Source organism: Lithobates pipiens, unplaced genomic scaffold (assembly GCF_037356315.1).
Source record: "Lithobates pipiens isolate NorthernLeopardFrog02 unplaced genomic scaffold, aLitPip1_a1.2 Scaffold_8, whole genome shotgun sequence".
NCBI lineage: Eukaryota > Metazoa > Chordata > Amphibia > Anura > Ranidae > Lithobates > Lithobates pipiens.
This window is the reverse complement of record NW_027507903.1, coordinates 459,705,103-459,729,966: the sequence shown is the minus strand read 5'-3', so window position 1 is coordinate 459,729,966 and position 24,864 is coordinate 459,705,103. Positions and strand designations below refer to the sequence as shown.

The window sequence follows — 24,864 nt, the reverse complement described above, 5'->3', positions numbered from 1 at the left end:
GTGGTTTCAATTTACGGATGATGGCAGCAACTGTGCTCATTGGGACCTTCAATGCTGCAGAAACTTTTCTCTACAGACAATTCCATGGACGTGATGGCTTGGTTTGTACTCTGACATGCACTGTTAACTGTGGGACCTTATATAGACAGGTGTGTGCCTTTCCAAATCATGTCCAATCAACTGAATTTACCACAGGTGGGCTCCAATCAACATGTAGAAACATCTCAAGGATGATCAGTGAAAACAGGATGAACCCGAGCTCAAAGGCTGTGAATACTCATGGACATCAGATTTGTTTTAAAATTGTATTAAATTTGCAAAGGTTTCAAACAAACTTCTTTCATGTTGTCATTATGGGGTATTGCTTGTAGAATCTTGAGGAAAATAATGAATTTTATTAATGGAAAAAGTGAAGCACTGTGAATACTTTCCGCATTCACTGTAAGCCAACACGTCAGGATAGGTTCCTTAATATTATTATTGAAACTTAACTGTTGTCAGAGTCCAATGCAATTTGAAAATCACAGTCACTTTGCTAAAAATAAAGAGCCTTGTGTAAAGTTTTGTGAACTGAGCTCTTGCATTATGATCTTTATCTGTAAATATACTACTTATTGTAAAATAAAAAACAGCAATTCCACAGCCATTGTCTGGGCGACACATGTCCTGCCTTCCTTGTGTGGGGTGTATTCTGGAGCGATCCCATTTGCTCACACTGCACAGAGGGAGCTCACTTCCTGTTTTCATGTTGCTGTCAGTGGCAATGAAGTCACATAAGACTTCCAACATGTACAGCCTTACCCAATAAAAATGTCTTATTAAGTGTGATAACCAAAAACAACCAATCACAAAACACCTTGCTGAGATCACACCAGTACAAGATGTATTCTGACTGGTTACTTTGGTTTACCGCACTAGATGGAAAGGCTTATTAGGTAATGCCAGGTGACATCATCGTGCACCATAACCAGAAATTAAGATACTGCCATTTTCCCTGAGCCTGATCCACACAACTATGAAATTGGTTGTTTATGTTTTTAATTATGTGAGCACATTACCTAATACATTTTAAAATAGAAATATATCAATACACTATGGGAGTGTGTTCTTTATCTTAATTTGAGATATTGAATGCACATAGCATATTCCTTGACCCCTTAAAGAGGCAGACACCTTATGTGGTAGAGAAAACATTGGGGAAGAGAAAACGAGACCTGGATGATTTAAGACCACTGGAAGTGTCCTCAAGCGCTTAAGACCTATGTGATGTGGGTTACAGATAGAAGGTGAGGGCACTGTTTGCACAGTTTGCAGTGGAGCACATGGGGACTGGAAGAAGAATTTAACATTTCTTGTACACTTTTGGATTGTTTAGAGTGACAAAATCACATTTACAACTGATTATAAGAAAGGCACTTTTATAATTTATATTTATATTTTATTCACAGCAGATTAAGACATTAAATGTTTTTTTAATTATATCTGCACTGTGTGTGACAGATTTATGTTTTTTGATTTATGGGAGTTTTTATCATCGCAACACTTTCTTTACTTTATTGACTTATTGCGTATATAGAGGAACACATATTAGTAGGGTTGTCCCGATACCACTTTTTTAAGACCGAGTACAAGTACCGATACTTTTTTTCAAGTACTCGCCAATACCGGTCACCAATATTTTTTATTAATGTCATGTGACAGTGGCACTAATATGCAGCACTGATGGGCACTGATGAGCCGTGGACTGTGTCAGTAGCTTTTTATTTTTTACAATTCTTTTATTTTATTTTTTTACAATTCACACACACACATACATATATATATACACATATATATATATATATATATATATATATATATATATATATATATATATATACATATATATATATATATATATATATATATATATATACATATATATATATATATATATACATATATATATATATATATATACATACATATATATATATATATATATATATATATATGTATACATACACACACATATATATATATATATATATATATATATATATATGTGTGTGTGTGTGTGTTTTTTTACAATGCTTTTTTGGGGGGGGGGGGGGGGAGTCAGGTTCCATGTTTATTAAATTTTTTATTATTTTTACAATCCTTATTATTATTATTTTTTTTTTTATTCAACCCTGTTGGGGGCTAGGGGGGCTTTGGTCTAAACAGACCCCTGACATGTCCCCATTGAGACATGGAAAGGGACTGCGGATAAAGATTCCCCAGTCCCTTTCTCAGCAGCCTCAGCTGCACTGAAGATGAGTGGACAGGAGACAGAGGCTCTTCTCCATTCATAAACCGAGACATCATAAGCACAGTTTACAATGGACAGAGTCAGTGAACACTGACTCTGTTCATTTGCAAAATACATATTTACCGGCTCCTTCCTACACTCTCCATCCTGAAAGATCTGGGGGGGGGGGGGGGGGGGCAGAGGACCGCACGGAGGGGGAAACTGAGGGAGCACACAGAGGGGGACCGGAGGAGGGGGGGGGGGGATTGGAGGAGCACACAGAGGGGAGCTGAAAGAGAATACAGAGAACGATCGGTGTGGCGGTGGGGGAAGTTATAATCACCGATCTCCCTGTGTGGCTTTCAATAAAGCGGGCTGGAAGCCGCGGAGGGGAGTGGAGGAGAAGCGGCTGTCAGCTGCTTTATTGAAAGCCACACAGGGAGATCAATGATTATAACTTTCCCCGCTGCCACACTGATTATTCCTGAGTGTTCAGGTATTGGATTAGTCTTTAGGAGCATTTGCATGAGAACTCCTGCAAATACTTGATATTGGGACAACCCTACATATTAGTGTCAGTAGCGATCAGTTTAAATAAGGATTTAGCAATTTCCAATATTTTTCACTATTTATAAGTTGATTGGCTGTGCAGGAGGATTAATTGTTCTTTCATTTTGTGAGATGTAACGTGCCTTCACGGATAGTCTCATGAATACTTTTTTGTATAAAAATGTTCTTTTAGTGTCAATATAGAAAAAGTGAGCAGTTTAGCTCTGAAAATCTATATTGAAGGTCTGTTGAATCATACTGTTATAGTAATCTGATACCTTAATGAATGCTGGTTACATCTTCTTACCTCAACATTGAGCTCCGCCCCAGCATCTAATAACATCTGCACCATCGCTTCATCGCCTCTCACACAAGCGTACATTAGTGGGGTCATTCCCTGTGTGGAACATAAGCAAGTGGATTACCTATGGAAAAAATACTTTATCTATATCATAAATATGGCTAATGTTACTAAGACCTAGATTTCTCACTCCAAATGGGTGGCAAATGAGACTCAATACTGCTAAATACATGGGTGGCACATGCAAGCAACCCAATAGCAGTTCAGTGACAAATGATAACTCAGTTGTTAATTTCCTTCTTTATAAATACTCCACTATAATAGAAAAAAATAAAAATGTAATCTTGGAGATGTCATATCACTTACTATCATTAGATGGCGCACTTACTTGCTCGCTCATGCTATTAATTCCTTCAGGGCCGAGCAGAGTCACAGCTTGCTTGACTAAATCCGTCCTGCCACAGTTCAACATTCTAAATCCAAGGTCTTGTTTAAACTTGGCTTCTGTGGCCACTGCGTCAAGTTTGCGAGACGCACAAAAACAGTCGTCAGCCCTGCAGAAAATAGACCGACAATGTGACATGAATTATGATGACAATCCTTTGCCAGTCTTTAGCAGACCAAATTCTTTCAGCGTTAACAATAAAAATAAGTCGATGTGTGCTATGTGTTCTTCTATTAATCAATTTAAAAATAATTTTCAACAATTGCTAAGAAATCCGAGAGCTTTCTAATGCCACGTACACATGACTGGACTTTCCGGCAGACTAGGTCTGAAGGGATTAGTCGGACAATCCGACTGTGTGTGGGCCAGACCGATCGTTTTTTGTAAAAAAAAAACAGACGGACCTAGAAATAGAACATGTTTCAAATCTATTCGACGGACTAAATTCTGACGGACTAAAATCTGGAAAACCGTTCGTCTGTGTGTTGTTGACGGACCAAATACGACGCAAGGGAAGCTATTGGCTACTGGATATTAAACTTCCTTGTTTAGTCCCTTTTACGTCATCACGTTCAAAACAAGCTGACTTTCGAACGGACTTAGTCCGTTCATTCAAAAAGTCAGTCAGGAAGACCGTTGGACCTACTCTGCCGGAAAGTCCAGTCGTGTGTACACGGCATAACTATTTAAATAATTGTGAGCTATGAACTTTTTTGCTGCGTATCGGACACACGATCGGACATTCCGACAACAAAATCCATGGGATTTTTTCCAACGGATGTTGGCTCAAACTTGTCTTGCATACACAGCGTCACACAATGTTGTCGGAAATTCCGAACGTCAAGAATGCTGTGACATAAGGCGAGCAGAGAAAATTGAAGTTCAATAGTCAGTGCGGCTCTTCTGCTTGATTCCAAGCATGCGTAGAACTTTGTGCTTCGGAATTGTGTACACACGATTGGAATTTTGTTGTCGTTAAATTTGAGCTGCAGATCTCAAATTTTGTGTATCGGAAATTCCGGTGGAAAATGTCTGATGGAGCCTACAAAAAGCTCCCATCTAACATTTTCCATCGGAAAATCTGACCGTGTGTACGTGGTATTATAAGATCGAATATCATATGTTTTATATTACATCACCCAGCCCTGTTCATTTTTTTAACCCTTGGTAACTAAGCTCTGCCTACAGATAGTTCCCATTTGGGGTAGGCCGATAGGGGTTTCCAATTATATCACCATTATCTGTTGTCTTTGTACATTTTTGATTAAACATCCCCACTCTATTAGATTGTAAGCTCTTCTGAGCAGGGCCCTCTTAATCCTCTTGTATTTTATTGTATTATAACTATATCGTCTCCTTTTTAAATTGTAAAGCGCTGCGTAAACTGGTGCTATATAAAGCCTGTATAATAATAATAATAATTCTCTAATTTTCTGTTATTCTATGATTTATACAATGTGAAAAGTAATACCAAAATAACTGTAATCACTACTGTTGGAAATGTTTATCTTAAAACGAATAAAAAGCTTAAAGTAAAAAAAATAAAAATAATAATTCTACGGAAATGTACAGTTTCTAAAGTAATAACTAAAAACTTTTGTAGATTTACTAGTGGTGAACAGATCTCTAAATAACATAATATATTTATAGTTCAGTTTTAAGTTTTTTGATGATTGGGGTGAGATAAAAAAAAAAAATGCAACATGTCTGCATTTTTATGCAATAAACAGCATCCTACCTCAACACAGAACAGTACTGTCTGTCACTCTGTAGCAGATGCTTCCTTCCTCTGCTGCAGTTTCACTTTCAGTAACAGGTCTCCTTCCTACCCCATCCCCACCCTATGAATTAGACAGTAAAAAGAGAAGCAGCACACTAATTGGCTAATCTATATGTCAGTCTGCTCCTTCCTCTAATCAGCATGCTCCTTGAATTGCAACACACCTAACTGGCTCCTTGTGCTGCTTCTCTCTCCCTACTCTAAGCTCTGCTGTACAGGGACTGCAAAGGTTGTTGACCAGTCAAGGTAGTTACCCTGCTTGAAAAACTAAGGCTGTGCCATTGACTACAGAGCTGCATTAATTTGCATCTCTTATATATGCTTGGAGGTCACTTTTAAACCTGTAGCATCATCTGCAAATGAAAGTACATACTTTAGCTGCCGTGGCTCACAGTCCACTCCTGGAAGCAGGAGACGCGCAGCCTGTCGTATATCATCGCTATCCACAGAGAAACTTCGGCGGTATCCAGCATGAGCCACAGCTACTCGTATCCATTCCATCAGGGGTGGGAGCATTAAGAACGGCCTATGAAAACAGAAGGAGAGGTGGTCAGACGCAATCGCACAGTTCAATGCAGTCATTACATTTTTGTCTCTTATAAATATGATTAATAAATAGAGCTTAGCTGGCAGCCTTATGGTCCTTGGCGGTTCTCCCATACCGCAGTGCACTTTGGGAGCTTTCCAACTGAGAAGACTGACAACCATCGTACAATCTGTACAATCTCATAGCTAATGTAACCTAATACATTGCGTGTGATTGCAGATTGCTCTGCCTCCCTTGCTGTTAAATATTAAGACAGATCAGCTTGGATTTTGCTAATTCCCTTTGAAAGCTATTGACAGGTATGATGTCAGAACATAATTCGAAGCAGAACTTGAATTTCTCCAGGTCAGAGATGGTATAAAGTATCACTTTTATAAAAAAAATAAAAATAGGAGTCTTTTGGAATCTGCAATACACCCTGAAGGCCTGTAGATGGTGCTATGTATATATTTTCTTTTACCACTAATATTTCAAGACACTCAAGCAGACAAAAACTAAAGTGTAGAAGAAAGGTGTGGGGTGCTGCTTGTCTAAAGGCTGATTCACATGGCTGATTAGGGCCATATACTGCCCAGATCTGCGGATTTCTGTGGCAAGTAATACAAAGTTGTTTCTGATAAGCTGCAGAGAATAAATGTGCAAATCAATGACAGCTTGAAACTGTCCACAGCTGTTGTTCACGTGTAATCGCATATTGAGTGGTACCTGCAATTAGGCTGGGTTCACACTGGTACAACACAACAGTCATACAACAGTGGATCTGACTTTGCCCTGCAACTTGAAGTCTGACTTCCACCCGACTTCCCTGAACGTTACCCGACTTTCATTCCAACAATACAAGTCCCTTGAGTCTGGCATGAATCTTTAGGGGAAACTCCACGCCAAAATAAAAACGGCATAGGGTTCCCCCTCCAAGACCATACCAGACTCTTCGTTCTGGTATGGATATTAAAAAGAACCCCATGCCAAAAAAAATGGTGTGGCCCCCCCAAAATCTACACCAAACCCTTATCCGAGCATGCAGCCCGGCAGGTAGGGAAATGGAGTGGGGACGAGCGAGCACCCCCGAACCACATCAGGACACATGCCCTCAACATATGAGGGTGGGTGCTTTGGGGCAGGGAGAGCCCTGCGCCCCCCACCCCAAAGCACCTTGTCCCTATGTTGATGGAGACAAGGGCTTCTTCCTGACAACCCTGGCCGGTGGTTGTCGGGGTCTACGAGCGGGGAGCTTATCGGGATCTGCAAGCCGCCTTTAACAAAGGGGCCCTCAGATCCTGGCCACGCTCTGCTGACGTCACACAGTCATCCTGACTCTGAAAGTCTGAATCCGCCAGGTGCCTGGACTGATGGCCGTCTCAGCCTCATAGCGAGCCACTGAGACGGCCGCTCCCCGCCCCCCCCCCTCCCCACAACCCAGCGTTCCAGTAAGTGTGGAGGAGCAGAGCAGGAGAGCTGCTGATTGACAGTCTGTACCAGTACCAGTGTGAACCCAGCCTTAGGGACGAATGTGCTCCCATGGACACAAAGTGCCTATGTCCAGGGGTGCACATCTATCCCTAACCACAGATAATCGCTCCATACAAGTTTGCGTGTGGACAGTGTCAGACCGTCATCTCTTTTTACATTGATGTATTATTCTATATGGATTCCTGATACATGGTTTTAAATAACTAACAATTATATTTTCAAATTACTACCCATGAACACATACATTTCAAGCTGTATTATAGTTCTGCGTTCCTCTACATGAACTTAAAGCTGAAAAAAATGACTCTTGCAGCGGAGTTCCCGTCCTACTGCAAAGGTTAATTGCTCATTTTTTCTGAGAAGAACATAAAAAAAGGAACTATACTTATCTTATTCATCACTCCTACAGGCTTCCTCCCAGCTGCACAACCAGTCCCCTAATACCACTCCTCTTCGCCGTTACTCTTTACTGCTCTGTCAGTCGCAGGCACTCTGATGTCATCACATACAATGTAGGACCAGCATTGGAAGTGAGAATGTCAGAGGACCTTCCAACACAACCCAGAGTGAAAGGCTCGGTTCACACAGGGGCGGCACGACTTGCAGCGCGACTCACAGACGCGACCTGCAAACGACTTCAGCGGCGACTTGCAAAACGACTTCTGTATAAAAGTCAATGCAAGTCGCCCCAAAAGTAGTACAGGAACCTTTTTTCTAAGTCAGAGTGACTTGAGTCACTCCTATTAGAACGGTTCCATAGTACAGAACGGAGCGCGACTTGTCAGGCGGCGAAGTCGCCTGGACAAGACGCCCCTGTGTGAACCGAGCCTCAGAGAGCGTAGAAGATGCTAGGGTTGGCTGCCAGGGAAAGGAGGAATAAGATAAGAATAGTTGTTTTTTCTGTTCCCCTAGACCAGCAGTGTCAAATCAAGCCAGAAATCTTGCTTGTTTGTAGGTGACCAAATACTTATTTTCCACCATAATTTGCAAATAAATTCTTTCAAAAATCAGACAATGTGATTGTCTGGATTTGTTTCCATAGTTGAGGTACACCTATGATGACAATTACAGGCCTCTCTCATCTTTTTAAGTGGGAGAACTTGCACAATTGGCAGCTGACTAAATACTTTTTTGCCCCACTGTAAGTTTACTTCCACTTTAAGACCCCTTTCACACTGCAGCGGTGCGAGCGTTAGCGGTAAGCGGTTACCACTGTTATAGCGGCGCTTTTCGGCCGCGAGCGGGGCAATTTTAACCCCCTCTAGCGGCCGAGGAAAGGGTTAATAGCGCCCGTTTTGCAGGCGCTGCCGAAGCGTTTTTCAGGCTCTTTGGCAGTGCTGCCCATTCATTTCCCCCACTGCCCCTAAGATGCTGCTTGCAGGACTTTTTTTCCTGCATGGAAGCGCACATCCCCAGTGTGAAAGCACTCACTCAGGCTTTCACACTGGGGTGGCTTGAGAGCTGCTTTTCAGATGCTTTACAGGCACTATTTTTTAGCTAAAATGCCTGAAAAGCTCCCCAGTGTGAAAGGGGTCTATGACTTACGCTGTGAAAGGCAGTTGTAGACTGGCACAGAGCCCATTCACACTCAAGTAGCAGATGATGCAAGTCTGAAAGGGAGGGTTGTACACCACTGGTACCATCCACAAGAAACTTTATTGGAGACAGCTCATGGTTCTGCTATGGTGTTCTGTCTGAGCAGTCTCCAACAAAGTTTCTTGCAGAAGACACCAGCAGTGTGCAACCTTCCTTTTGAACTGGTACAGAATAAGTATTATTCTCATAATAATTATAAGTAGATGTTCAGAGCACCCAACCCTTACATCATATTTCAAGAGCCCCCCACCATCAGAAGTCAAAAGTCCTCTACGCTCCCTTACATTACAGTGCTTCCCCCTTGTGCTGCTTCCAGGAAGAATCTGGGGGTGGAGCTGGGAAGCATAAAGTGCAGGGTCTGGAGGAGGACCAGAGGAGGGCTGGAGTCAACTGCTGGAGTCTGCTGAATGCTGAGACCAGCAGAGGTGGAGACAAGGGGGTGCTGCAGTTGACTGCTGAGACGGGGGACGGGGGGGGGGGTTAGGGGCATAGAGGAGCCTCTCCATGGCTGCACGAAGAAGCGCAGGATCTGGCGGTGGAGTTTTGTTCTCCTCTCTGCTGCTGACTGCTGAGACAAGGTGGGGGCAGAGACTAGGGGAGTGCCACAGCTGCAGGAGAGGAGGAAGGGCCGCATGAAATGGTTTGACACATGTGCCCTAGGCTAAACAAGTGTTTAAAGTGTATGGTATAGCCAGCCAAAGATGGGTAGAACTTCGAACATAAATTCTTGGGAAGCCCCACTGTAGGGGTCATTATTTATTTTCTTTAAAAGGTATACACTAAATGGAAAAAGGTATGTGGATGTAACCAATACACTGCTCCACAGCTCTTCTGGCAACTGGTAGACTGTAACCAACTTCATTCATGGATCTGTTCTGCTATTTCCTACATACTGCTTGGCCGACAGCTCATGTACAGACAGGGAAGTCTGAGAGTGCAAATAAAGGAAGGACACAGCACACACTGGCCTCATGTGTGGGCTTGCCAGCTGCATACAGCCATGCAATTGTATGCAGACTGCACGCAGCATTTGCAGATCCTTGGGAGCAGGAAAGCGATTGGGAAATCTGATCATTCAGAACAAGGTGACGTTCGTTACGTACGACGGGACTACGTAGAGGCTAGTAGCCAATAGCTTTGGTCTCCTAATTTGATCTGAGCATGTGTGGCACTTTGTCCGTCGGAATTCTCTACAAACAATCGGAAAAAGTCTGATCGGATTTTTTTGTTGGAAAATTTTAGATCCGATGGAAAAAGTCCGATAGAGCCCACACATGATTGGATTTTCTGACAATATAATCCGATCGGACCTTTTCCGTCTGAATTTCCGACCGTGTGTACAGGGCATTATTCAGGTACTTGCACTACTTGAATTTATAAAACCTAAAGTGGTTGTAAACCTCAGACATATAATATGAACAAAGCATATCCCTCTATAATGTGTACTTAGTGCCATTTCCCTCTGCTGCTTCATTCCTCTGCTATCAGCATGAACCACTACTGATGCTGCGTACACACGACCAGACTTTCCGGCAGAATAGGTCCGATAGAATCATTCCGTCGGATAGTCCGATCGTTTTTCTCTAAAAAAATTCAGACGGACCTAGAAATAGAACATGTTTCAAATCTGTCCGACGGACTCAATTCCTATCGGGAAAACCGTTCGTCTGTATACTGGTCCAACGGACCAATTACGACACAAGGGCAGCTATTGACTACTGGCTATTGAACTTCCTTTTCTAGTCCTGTCGTACATCATCATGTTCAAAACTAACTGACTTTGAATGGACTTTAGTCCGTTCGTGTGTAGGCAAGTCCGTTCGTTCGGAAGTCCGTCGTAACTCCATCGAAAGTCCGTCGGACCTTTTCTGCCAGAAAGTGCGGTCGTGTGTACGCGGCAGGACAGGTTTTCCTGACACCAAGAGAAAAAAGGTGACAGGGGAGGGAGCTCCAGCTGATTGATAGCCTCATCTTCGTTCCTGTGTGCTGTGTGAAGGAGGGTGTGGGCCTTCCCTCCAATCAGCTCTCAAAGCACCCCTCACTGAGCCCTGCAGAGTGTAATTTCAGCTCTCTGCCCCATTTTTCTGGCAGCTAAGGCAGGCTGTATAAATTCTGGACTTTGAACAGATGTAGAGAAGAGAAGGCTGCAGATAAACAACTACAACTTGTGTAGGAGGATTTGTTTCATCTCTGTGTATCACCTGAGGCCAGTCACTTCGCTGGGTATGTGTAAGGGATTGCATCCACTTTAACTTAATTATGTATTAATAAATACAAAGCTGCATTATTTATGTCTTTTATATCTGCCTTAGGGCCCTTCCAGACTAGTGTGCTTAAAAATTAGGAATGCGTTTTGTGAAAATGCATTTCGTGTTTTCAATGCTTTTGTGATGCTTTTTTTGGATTCCTGTCTCCCAGCATGCCCCTGTAAAACTTGGACATGTGACTCAAAAAACACAGATGCATTTGTGGAGTGTTTCCTACAGAAATCAATTTGAGGTGTTTTTGGTATGTTTTTGACACGCTAAGTACCAAAGATGCAGGACTTTTTAAAAAAAAAAACGCAGAAATGTGAACAGCTTCACAGGATTTAAAGGGGAATCATTTTCATTTGCGTTTGGCGTGCTGGAAAGTGTGCTTTAGTGTGGCAAAAACACACCAGTATTAGAGGACCCTTAAAGGAGTTGTAAAAGCAGAAGGTTCTTTTTTATCTTAATACATTCTATGCATTAAGATAAAAAGCCTCCTCAGCTGGGGCGGATGAGTGACGAGAGGGCGTAACGTCCGCCCGAGGGGAGGGGCCGCCAGCGCTACAGCACACCGCACCGACGAACAAGAAGCAGGACATGGCTTGGAGCGGGGAGGTGAGAGACCCCAGCCCAGCCATGCGGGAGCCCACGGGGCAGTAGCTCGGAGCGGTGTAGCAGTATTCCACAGCCCTTGGAACAGAACACTCCCTGACCCTCACAGCTCTTCGGATGGCCCCCCCCTCGTTCCCCCGCACAGCTGATTCCCTCGTCTAAGCATCAGGACTTCGGAGGTATCCGGGGATGTTTCTAGCAGGAGATACAGCAGAGAAAAGGACGGTAACTTCATTAACATCACAATGTCTCGGCAGAGTAATATATATGTATATAGGGGAAAGCAATCAATGTGAAAATGGAGACAGCTTATGCTGGTAAGGGGAGTCTCGCATACATAGATGGTTAAAGCGTTTGATGTAAGGTGTGCACTGATGTGGCTGGGTGTTCCCGCTGAGTAGAGTTGAACTTCAAGTGTCCTAAAGGGAAGTTTTTTTTTTGCATGGCCGGATAAACCATAAACAGGACTGCAGTTTTGTCACATATGCCTATATCGAAAGCCGCTTGATTTATTTTGAGTCAGGAACCTAGAAGGCAATGTCCTAAGACAGTGGTAGATCCGCTGGTTTGACATATTATTATCCCCGCAAGATAAAACTGATTAATACATCACAGACTATCTCAAAAATCGCATATGACAATTACACATGTGAAACAACACGCGGGAAAAGTCGCATGGTTCTAAAAATTACGGCGATAAACACATATTGACAAGGAGAGTCGCATATAGATATGTGGAGGAAGCCTCTGAGGGTCCACCTTTATCCTGTTGAGATTACACCTGCTGAGAGAAGTATCCCCACCTGTGAGCAACATTGATTGCAGAATCAGTTTATACATATTAGAGCACGGACATAACGGAATGAGTTAGACAAAGCATTTTTTCTTCTGCTCTTTTTTTCCCTGGCATGCTTGGAGGTGATCAGAGAAGCAAATTTGATTTAAAGAATCCTAGAAGAAGATATAGCAAGGATGAATAAACTGTAACGGGATGTACTGGCTACCACACATTTTTAGGCCCAAACGCATGGCTGGATATATCTGGGGCAGGAAATTTAAAGGTACAGCCCCAAGATATTGATGGCTCCATGGGATAGATGCGTATTGCCTCTGCAGCAGACAAACTGAACAAAACAAGACAGACTACCTCAATTATACATGACATTGTACATCCTAAACAGCACGGTGAAAAGTCGCATGAGTTGATTCCGGGACCTGTTCTCAGATCAATGCGCATTTTCCCCCGGACCTCTTATATATCTAATTTATTTTTTTATTTTTTTTCTTTCCTTCTTGTGGGGTATACGTTTGAAATAAGGCTTGGGGGCCAATTCTTACAGCCTGTCTGTCAATTCTCCTTGTACTGGGCCTGGTACATCAAGATGGCACGTTGCTAAAGACACTCGATAACATATTCGGACGACTCTGCGCTCCCCAGGTTCCACAGGCCTATGCCCAGGGGGGGGTTGGCACAACCCGAGGTTGCCCTTCGTCTAAGCAAAACATCCCTCCAGGATATATATTTATACCATTTAGAGGGGGTAATAACTTGGGGAAGCTGTTAAAGTAATAATAACGGGGTGCAGTATTAATCTACTGAGAGAGGAAGTCAACTGTGAGGGACCCCCGGGCAGTCAGCCAGTGGAACACAGGCATATGGTAGGAGGTAGGTTGGTAACCCCTAAGCAAAATTGGGGAGCAAAGAGATAAATAGGATTAATTAGCCACATAGAAGGCGAATCGCAGGAGGAAGCGACTTCAATGAGGATTCAGGACTAAAAGGAAAGAGTTACTGGGGTGCTCGGTTTCATATAAGTTTGTAATATAGTGAAATATAAGTAAATCAGCGAACAAGATGGCGAAAAGTGGAGCCTCACGAAATCTAAAAGATAAGAGCTATGATACGACTATTCAACAATATATGACACAAGGAGCAAGCCCCAAAGAATCGGGATCGGATAAAAGGCAACCAACCATCTCAGATTATAAGAAGGGAACAGGAAAACATAAGGGCGGAGGAGCACACCAGGACAGGGAGGACACAATAACACATAGCGAATGGGAGAGTAGTAAAATGGAAGAATTAAGGACAGAAGATCTCCCCCCCTCAAAAGGAGAAATGGCGGAGATGCTTTTAAAATTGGAGAATGCAATTAAAACAGATATTAGGGGACTTCGAGAAGATTTAGGAGGACTACTAGAGAGAGTAGAAGCTACAGAAAATCGCATCGACCTCCAAGCCTTAGAGTTAAACAAAGTTTCAGATCAATTAAAAATATTACAACTAACACAAAGGAATATGCTCTATAAATTGGAAGACCAGGAGAATAGAAGCAGAAGGCAAAACTTGAAGCTCCGCTCGATTCCGGAAACTAAAGGTGAAGATTTAAGATCAATACTAAATAGCATTCTATCCCCCTGCTGGGGAAATGAAACGGGAGCCCCCCTAAGGATCGATAGAATTCATAGAATCGGTAAAGCAAGAACTGGAGATTTGGATAGACCGAGAGATATAATTGTGCGGTTCACATTTTTTGATGAAAAAGAGGAAATATGGAAAAAGTTAAGGGGAAAAACCCCACTTGTGTATGAAGGTAGAGAAATACAGATATTTCCGGACATTGCACCCGAGACGCTTTTAAGGAAAAAACTTTTGAAACCCCTGTTAGTTGAACTGCAAGCCCATAATATTAGATACAGATGGGGTTTTCCTGCTTGCTTAATAGGGAACAAAGATGGTAAATCAGCAAAGCTGAGTTTCCCGGAAGATTTGGAAGAGTTCTGCGAGAAATTGGGAATATGCCCGCCTGCACTTCCAGGCTGGCAAGATGAAATAATTGGCTCAATGTAGGGGGAGGGGGGAAAGGGTTGGGGGAAAGGAAGAGGGGTGAAGGAGAAGGAAAGAAGGGAAGATATAAATCAAAACAAGGATGTGGAATTTAATACCTCCCGTCTCAGGGGAAGAGGCGGGAGAGGCGCAGGCGAAAAAGCCCCAAACCCTCATAACAAATGGATTAGGAGATGGTAGGGGTATGTACGACCATTAACCTAACAAGGGCCGATAATAGGCCATTGGGGTTGGGAGGAGGGGGGAGGGGGAGGGTTGGCGCGGGGAGTCAGGGGGGGGGGAGGGAGGAGGGAGGCGGGAGGGTGTAAGGTGGGGGAAGGAAAGTAAAGTGGAAAGAGGGGTTAGGGAGGAAAGAGAAAGAAAAATAATGTGGACCACCCAAATAAACATGAGACAAAGTACCTTTGTAGGGCTGGGGAGCACTAGGACAAATAGATGGGTAACAGCAAAATAGACGGCTTGAAATTTATGTCCTATAATGTTAAGGGCATGAATACCCCAACAAAACGCCATAAGATCCTAGCAGAGCTAAAACGGTATGAGGCCGACGTTGTATCCCTCCAGGAGACTCATATCTCCCTCGCATCAAACATAAGGCTGTACTCTAGCAACTATCCGGTCTGGTATTATAGCGATACCATATCGGCTAGAAGTAGAGGGGTAGCGATAGGGTTCTCTAAAAGTACAAGATTTCAATTAAGTGAAAAAATGTGCGATGCAGAGGGAAGATATCTGTTTCTAAAGGGTACTCTAGAGGAACTGGAGTGTACTTTGGTAAATATATATGCACCCAATAGCAATCCAATCAGTTTTTTAAATAAGACATTAAATAAACTTATGGATTTTAAAACAGGTTATGTAATTATGATGGGGGATATGAACTTCGGCCTCAATCCGGAAGTAGATAGTTCATCGGATGTAAAGAAGATGAGAAGCTCTGCACATAAAAATTTACTACAAAAGCTGTACAAAAATCAATTAGTAGATATATGGAGAGTAAAGAATCCTCTGGTACGTGACTATTCCTTTTATTCTACAGTCCATGGGACGTATTCACGTATCGACTATATTTTCATAGACCATGGGCTATTGGAATATGTGACGGACACGGGGATAGAAGTTATGACCCTCTCGGACCATGCTCCGGTAAAACTATGTTTGAATATTTCAAGGATAGGAAGGAAAACCTCTACATGGCGGTTGAATGAAGAGTTGCTGCTTGGGGAGGAGGACAGAATAAAAATTGCGAGTGCGATCGAACAATATTTTATTCATAACGACACAGAGGAAATCAAAAGCCATACGTTGTGGGATGCACATAAGGCCTACATAAGGGGGATACTGATATCTATGGGATCCAAAAAGAAAAAAATGAGAGCCGAAAAAATCAACAATTTAATGAGAGAGATACACCAGTTGGAACAGGTTCATAAAAAAAGTAGGTTACAAAAAGATCTGGTACTTAAAAAGATATTAACGGCAAGGATGGAGCTGAAGGACCTTCTAGACCAAGAAGCTAGGATGGTGTTTAAAGGGTTGGCCAAGGAACAATATATATGGGGAGATAAACCAAGTAAGTTTCTAGCTAGAATGTTAAAAAAGAAAAAAGGGATAAATTTTATTGGGGGAATTAAGAATAAAAATGGGAAAATGTTCCATACCACCAAAGATATAGCAGAAATCTTCAGATCATACTTTGAGGGGATATTCTCAGATAGTAAGGTAGGTGCAAATAACGGGGAGAAAGAGAAGAAGATTAGGGAATTCTTGGGAAAAACTATACTCACTAAAATTACCCCCACTGAAAGGGAGATGCTCGAAAGGCCAATCTCGGAAGAAGAAATAGTGAGAGCACTATTAAAATCAGCTACAGGAAAATCCCCGGGACCAGATGGTTTTACAACATTTTATTACAAAACATTCAGAGAAGCTCTTGTCCCCCAAATGTGCCGGTACATGAATGGTTTGGGAGAAGAATATGGAATGAGTAGGGAAGATTTAATGGCAACAATTACATTAATCCAGAAAGAAGGCAAGGATCCCACGCAGTGCACCAGCTACAGGCCGATCTCGCTGTTGAACGCAGATACAAAACTCTATGCTAAAGTACTTGCAGAGCGAATGAAGGATTTAATGACAACACTGGTTCACCCAGATCAGACAGGATTCATAGGGGGTCGGGAAGGGAAGGACAACGGAATAAAGACACTCCTCCTACTCCAGAAGATGCGACAGGGTGGAACCCCCAGTCTGCTTCTGTCGCTGGACGCACAGAAAGCCTTCGACAGAGTAGACTGGGGGTTTATGTTTAAGACACTGGAGAGGATGGGGCTAGGACCAAAGATGATGCAGAGGGTGAAGGTATTGTACGAACACCCAAAGACATGTATAAAAGTTAATGGATGTGAGTCAGAGTCCTTTGAGATGGAGAGGGGTACAAGGCAAGGTTGCCCGCTTTCGCCCCTCCTATTTGTGCTCTCTTTGGAACCACTTTTAGCGGCAATAAGGGGAGACCCTGGAATAGAGGGGGTGAAAGTGGGAAAAGTTGAATACAAATATTCCGCTTTTGCGGATGATATATTATTGTATTTAAACAACCCCAAGACATCTATGCCAGAATTATTAAATCTACTAGACCAATATGGGGAAGTGTCAAACTTTAAAATTAATAGGTCAAAATCGGAGATAATGAATATTAATATTAGCAAGCGAGAGGCACAAAGTATGCAACAGAATTGGAAAATCCAGTGGAGGAGCGAACTGAAATATTTAGGGATAAAACTATCAAAAACAGAAAGGAAAATGTACCGCTGTAACTACATTCCGTTATTAGATGAGATACAGGCAGAATGTAAAAGGTGTAGTTATAGACCACTATCGTGGTTGGGGAGAATAAACTCATTAAAGATGATAATATTCCCTAAGATCCTATATAGGTTTCAGATGCTCCCAATACCTTTGTCCAATGTATACCTATCGAAATTAAAAACCATCCTAATGAAATTTGTCTGGAAAAATAAAAAAGCTAGGGTGGCCTTCGCGACACTTCGACAACCAAAAAATAGGGGTGGAGTGGCAATGCCAGACGTGCAGACTTATTATGAAGCAGTTGTAGTGTCCAGAGTGAGTGAATGGAGTAGAAGGGATAACACAGAGAAAAGATGGGTGAGATTGGAACACGAATTATGCAGAACAAAATTGGAGAAGCAAATTTGGAACCCACCACATGAGAGAAGTGTATTTTTGGAAGGGAACAACATTACACGAAACACGTTGCGGATTTGGGATAAGATATATAGGCAATTTAATGGGAAATACAATTCACCACTTATAGCGTTAAAGCACAATAATTTTTTTTTACCAGGGTGTCAGGAGATAGGAGGAAACTGGGTCAAGGAAGAGGTAAAATTAAAAGATGTAATGAAAGGAGAAGGAATAGCACCATATCACGAGTTGGCACAAAAAAAAGAGATGATGATAATTGATGAGTGGAGGTACGCTCAGCTTTCAAGTTTTATTAAAAAACTCCCCCCACAGATTAGAACAGCGGAAGATTTAACTCCTTTGGAACAATTATGTTCATTAAAGACATCAAAGAAAATTGTTTCGAGATGGTATAGAACGCTGGTGGAGGGAGTAGAGCTGGGGGTACCTGTGTACATCAAAAAATGGGGGAGGGAACTAGGAACACAACCAGATAACACAATATTAAGGAAAATATTTAAATTAGTGCATGGCTCAGCGGTAGATGCTGGAACTGCGGAAATGAGTTTCAAATGTATGACGAGATGGTACTACACCCCAGAGAGGAAAAGTAAATTTCAGCGGGATGGTGTTAGGGAGTGTTGGCGGGGATGTAGAGAGTTGGGCACGATGACACATCTGTGGTGGAGTTGTCCAAAAATAGAACTGTACTGGAACCAAATCCTAGCCTTCATTAAAGAGATTACTAACAAAGAGGTGAAAGCTGATCCCTGGGTAGTGTTATTCCATGGGACAAAAATTGGGCTCAGACAATATAAGGAATCGGTGATTCCCCATTTGTTGAATGCAGGTAAAAAACTAATACCGAAAAAATGGCAAGAGAAGGAGGCCCCGTCAATGTGGGAATGGGTGGATGCGGTAGAAAAGACCTATAAGATGGAGTGTTTGAGAGTCAGCTTGGAAGAACGGAGTAATACACCAATCATAGAGAAATGGAAGTGTTGGGCAGATTTTAGGAAGAAATGGCTCATCTCAGAGGGGTTGAGAAAGCCCTAAAATAGGTGTAGATAAGATACAATAAGTTACAAATTAGATAGAAATTAAAACTCTCACAGGGAAAACAAGATAAGGTGGTCCACAGATAGGAAGGAGGGGGGGGGGGGGTCGAGGTAAGAACTAGAAGGGGGATAAGATGGGAGTGTGATACCGGAGGGATGATATGGTTATTATGAAGGTTGTTAGCCTGGCATTAACACTCTAAAAAAAAATAAAAAAAAAAAAAAAAAAAAACTCGCCACTATGATGTGACTGCATGGAAGGGACGCTGAGCTGTAAGCTGAGGTGGTCCCACGGTTATTAAATTGATTTCACTGAGTGGGAAAAAAAAAAAAGAAAAAAAAAAAAAAAAAAAAAGATAAAAAGCCTCCTTCTGTGTGCAGCAGCCAACCTCAGCCCTTCTAATACTTACCTGAGCCCCATCTCTCTCCAGCGATGTCCACGAGTGTCTCGGCCAGCCTGCTGCTGTCAATCACAGTCAGTCAGCCAATCATAAGAAAGAGGGGGTGGGCCAGGCCGCAGCTTAGTGTCTGAATGGACACATGGAGCTGAGGTGCCCCTATAGCAAGCTGCTTGCTGTGGGGGAACTCAACAAGAGGGAGGGGTCAGAAGAGCCGAAGAGAGACCCGAGAAGAGGAGGATCCAGGCTTCCCAGGGCAAATCCACTGCACACATCAGGTAAGTATAACATGTTTGTTATTTTATTTAAAAAAAAGACTTTACAATCACTTTAAGTTCGGCTTTAAACCCCAGCCCTTCTTACCATGGTGTGGCCAAAAAATAAAATAAGGATGTGTTAATGAATACATAGCTGCATTACATTATGCAGTTTATATCTTCCTGAAGTTCAGCTTTAAGTCTTTATTGTGAGTGTGTCCTTCACTAAGAGAAAGTGAACAGAAAAATACACAGGATGGATCCCCCAGAGACTGAATTACAGCGGCCGGGTACTAAATCAGACTATAGCATTTATCGCTGCATCACTTAACTCCCCAGACCAAGAACAAAGATGGGCTAGACAATGTACATTTCAGATCACTTACAAGCACCTTCAAGACAACCTTGTTGAAATATTTAGGAAGTGTATATAATACATGGAAGATGACATGTCATTCCTACAACATACACTAGAAAGTCCCATTACTTTAGCGACAGGAAGTATTTTCCCTAAAAGCATTTGAGTGATACATCTGTGAGTTGTTAGTGTCACCTATCAATGTCTCTACAGATATCGAATATCTAATTATGAGTTACTATTTGTCACAGCTGCATAGTTGCTTTAGTATTTTAATATTATCTGTCTCCATGAACCAGCCTTCTTCTCCAGTTATTAAAGGGGAACTCCAGGCAAACTTGAAAAATGTACACAAGGCAGCTTTTTTTTTTAACTTCCAAAGGATTTGTATTTATGTACATTCAATTCTGACATTTGCACAGCTCTGCCACACAGCACGGCCCTGTCTGACGGGCTGGGCAGGCGGCTGCTACTCCCCATAGGGTATTGGCCCCCTGGGCTTGTAATATAATGTAACAAAAATGGAACTTGAAGCACCAGACCATAATTAAGAGGTCCAGATACAACTTTATGCCAAGAAAAGTCAGAGAGACAATCTAAAGATTGTTCCCTCTGACTTTTCTTGGCATAAAGTTATATCTGGAGGAGGCTTGTGCCAATCGTTTTTCGTAACGAATCGAAAATTCTGAAAAATTTTGCATCTTTCAGATGCATCCGTATAAAAAAATAACGGATTTCAACTAATATGAAAGAAATTATAGCGGATATATAGCGAATGAATTTGACATGATTCGGTAATTCATTAACCACTTCCCACCCGGCCAATGTATATATACGGCCGGGTGGGAGCCGTCTACTCCTGATAGGACGTTCAGGAACGTCCTTCAGGAGTAGCGGGATCGCGCGCGCGCGCGCCCGCGCAGCGGCGCGATTCCGATGTGCTCGTGTCACCCGGACACGGCACATCTCAGATCGGCAGGAGGGCTCTGTGATTGGCCCTCCTGATCACATGACGGCCGTGTCCAATCACGGCCGTCATGTGATGTAAACAAACAGCCGGTTGCTAGGCAATCGGCTCTCCTCTCCTCACACGGAAGTCACCGCTGAGGAGAGGAGAGCAGAACGCTGCAGCCGGCTGATGATCAGTGAGTATGGGCTGCTTTTTACAGCTTTTTACTCACTGATCATCAGTGTAGTGTAAACACACAACACACCACACAGTACAAACACAGTCCCCACATATGTCCCCAAAACACACATGTCCCCAAAACATACATGTCCCCAAATAATAAAAACACATGTCCCTAATAATAAAAACATGTCCCCCACATATGTCCCACTAAAATCACATGTCCCAATGATTATCTGCACACATATGTACGTGATCACCTGCACACATATGTACATGATCATTTGCGTACATATGTCCGTGATCACACAAACCAATTATTATACACTTAACGGAATTTTTTTTACCAAAAACATGTAGCAGAATACATTTTGGCTTAAATTTATGACAAAATTTGATTTTATTGGATTTCTTTTCAAATAGAAAAAAGAAAATATTGTTTTTTTCCCAAATTTCCGCTTTTTTTGCGCTTATATCGCAAAAAAAAAAAAAACGGAGTCGTGAATAAATAACACCAAAATAAAGCTCTATTTGTGCGAACAAAATGATAACAATTTCATTTGGGTACAGTGTAGCATGACCGCGCAATTGTCACTGAAAGCGCTAGAGCGCTGAAAGCTGAAAATTGGGCTGGGAAGGAAGGGGGTGAAAGTGCCCTGTATTGAAGTGGTTAAAGATCTAATGAAGACAGGTGTAGGCGAAATAATCTCCGGCTGCGAGGCATCCCGGAGGCGACCGGATCTGAGGACCTGGCCGTTACGGCCACCGCCATCTTCCGCAGGCTGCCTGGCTCTCCGCTGCCGCAGACCCTGGAATTTGACAGGATACATAGGGCTCTGGGGCCACGGTCGCAGGACATTAATAGACCGCGAGATGTTATCTGCCGTCTCCACCATTACTCCCACAAGGACCTGATCTTGCGTAGAGCGTGGGAGGCGGGTGATGTGGATTTTGATGGGGCGCCCGTTAAGATTCTACCTGATGTTTCCAGAGCTACCCTACAGAGAAGAGCCATGCTCCGCCCTGTGTTGGAGGCTGCCCGCCGGCGGGGGGTTACTTACCGCTGGGGGTACCCCCTAACGGTGATCTTCAGGAGAGATCAGCGGTCGTTCCACCTCCGTTCCCCAGGCGATCTCCCGGCTCTATTTACTTTCCTGGACGCTGACCCTGTTCTTCTCCCGAACTGGCTGATGTTTCTCCCTCCAACGGGGGGAAGGTCCGGGCTGCAGTCCTCATGGAGGTCGGCCCCGCCGAGGCCTCAGAGACGCCGCCGCGGATCCCGAACACCCACGCCGGAGGGAGGGAGTGCGTGAATTGTGAGATGGGCCTCCAGCACTTTATCAGCCTGACTTCTGGTATGCTCCTGCTGCTTTCTACCCGGTTTTGCTCTACCCCTCTGGGCCCCGCATGTTGATGACCGGAGAGGCGACCCTCCTTGACTGCCCTCTAGACTGGTAAAGGTGGCGGACTGCTATGGGGTGGTGGGGTGGGCTAATGTATTTTTATCTTTGATTTGCCTGCCCGGGGAGTCCTGGGGAACCTGATGGGGACTTATAAATACTCCGATATATGGTGCCGGCTGACTTGGAGTGGCTTTCCGGGAGGGTGGGTTGGTTTTCCTTCCCGCCCACCCCCCCCCCCCCCCTTTTCATGTTATTTTATTTTACTGTGCGTTTCCTTTTTTCCATATTTTTTTTTTTTTTCTCGGCCCCGGGGATTGTCCTAGGGGGCCCCCCATGACTGTGGGATGTTGTCCCCCCGCATCCAGCGCTTCAGGGGTCTGCTGGACTACATGTGATTGAGGTGCCGCTCCGGATGCTGGTTTTGCGATTCCACTGAGGGGTCGCCTTGACTTTTTACCTGTTTGTGTGGGGTACCCGGGGTGGGGATGCTGCCCTCCTGGGGTGATGGGGAGAGGGTCACCCATGCCCTCCTCCCCCTTGTTATGGCTGGGGTAGTGCCCCCCCCCGGCTGGTGGGGGTTGCGGATGTTTTGCTGCTGATGCTACCATGGTCGCCTGGCTGTTAGGGTTGCATTCTTTCTGTTCTTATGTTATGTTTGATCTCTCTGTTTTAATTTTGCTTGCATGAGTTTCTGCTGGGCTCCTGATGCGTGCCCTCCCCTCCCCCCCCTCGTCGACCCCTCTTGGGGTCGGGGGGGCGGGATGGGGGGAGCGTGTGGCTGCTGACGACCCACGCTCGTACAGCTCCATGGGTTCCGTGAGGTCGGGGGGAGTCGAGGGCTCCCACTCCTTGGCTGTTCCAGGTCACTTCCCCACATAGGCCGGCACGCTCTCGGCCACTTTTTGGTAGAGACGTGCCACGCAAGCATTTTGCTTGTCCTTAGGTTTTTTTTTTTTTTTTTTTTTTTCTTTACCTTCCCCTTGTCCCCTGTTGTCCCGCCCTTACCTTCCTATACCTCTCCTGACAACACCTTTTTTTTTTTTTTTTTTTTTTTTTTGGACTTAAGGGACACCCTGCTGTGAGTCCTTCCCTCTCCCACTCTTAACCCCCCCTTCTGTTCTTTCCCCCCTCCCTTCCCCCCCCCCTCTCTCTCTTCCCGGTCTCTCTTCCCTTCTGGTTGAGGATGGACAGCCTGTCACTGTACTCCTTAAACGCGAAAGGGCTTAACACCCCGGAGAAACGCCGTATGTTAATGCATGACCTAAAAAGGGCGAAAATTGATATAGCTTATATCCAGGAAACTCACTTTAAAGAGGATCGGTTGCCGGTCCTCAAGAACAGATTCTTTCCTCTGACGTACCACTCCACTAATAAAACTAAATCTCGAGGTGCCTCTATCCTCATCTCCTGTAATGTACCTTGGACTCTCACGGACTCCGAGATAGACCTGGAAGGACGTTATGTCTTCCTCAAAGGACTGGTGGGAGGTGCACGGTTGACACTAGCGAATGTCTACGCCCCTAACGAGGGCCAGGACGCGTTTGTGCGGCGTCTTTTGACCAAGTTGACTGCCTTCCAGGAGGGCCAACTGATCCTGGGCGGAGACTGGAATGTACCCCTGGCCCCCCACGTGGATACCTCGGCGGGTTCGTCCTCCTTACCTATTAGTGCCCGTAAGCGTATCGTCGCGTGTCTCCATGAGTCACAACTAGTCGATATCTGGCGCTTACAGCACCCGGGTGACAGGGACTATACCTTCTACTCTCCTCCACACAAAATTTACACAAGAATTGATTACTTTCTTATACCCCATAGCCAATTACATGCGGTCAGGGCCTCCTCAATAGGTCAAAAGACATGGTCGGATCATGCCCCCATTATGCTGACTTACAAGCTGTCTGCCACTTCTTTCCGGCGGACACGTTTTTGGCGTCTCAATGACAGCTTGTTACAGCGACCTGAGATACTGGAGGAGGTGACTAGGGAGCTTACTTTTTACTTTCAGACGAACACGACGGCTGACTCCTCCCCGGGGGCGGTGTGGGAAGCACACAAAACGGTCATTCGGGGTGTCCTGATTAAACATGGCTCGCGCATCAAAAAAGAGACTGGGAAACAATTGGACTCGCTTCTGGCCAAACTCCAGGTTCTGGAGTCAAAACACAAGGCCTCCCTGGATCCATCCGTGGAGGCTGAACTTTCCTCTCTTCGAAGCCAGGTCAATGACCTCCTTGGCTACAAAGCCAAGGCGGCGTTACAAAAATGCAGACTCGTGGCCTATGAATCGGGTAATAAGTGCGGGCGTAGTCTGGCGCGGGCGGTCCGAGACACTAAGACACAGACCTATGTCCCTCGAATTAGGTCGGAAGCGAATGTGGATGTCGGCCTCCC

The 24,864-nt window shown here is 44.0% G+C and overlaps 1 protein-coding gene across 2 annotated transcripts in view; it reads right to left on the bottom strand.

The window, feature by feature from the left end:
* Positions 1–24,864, bottom strand: part of ABTB3 (ankyrin repeat and BTB domain containing 3) — a 455,607-nt gene that overhangs the window by 40,194 nt on the left and 390,549 nt on the right. For both annotated transcript variants that reach the window (XM_077468481.1, XM_077468482.1), the window contains 3 exons: positions 5,718–5,870; positions 3,508–3,673; positions 3,126–3,215 (listed from right to left, as the gene is read on the bottom strand). In XM_077468481.1, the coding sequence (XP_077324607.1) occupies positions 3,126–3,215; positions 3,508–3,673; positions 5,718–5,870 (409 nt within the window). The remainder of the gene's footprint in view (positions 1–3,125; positions 3,216–3,507; positions 3,674–5,717; positions 5,871–24,864) is intronic.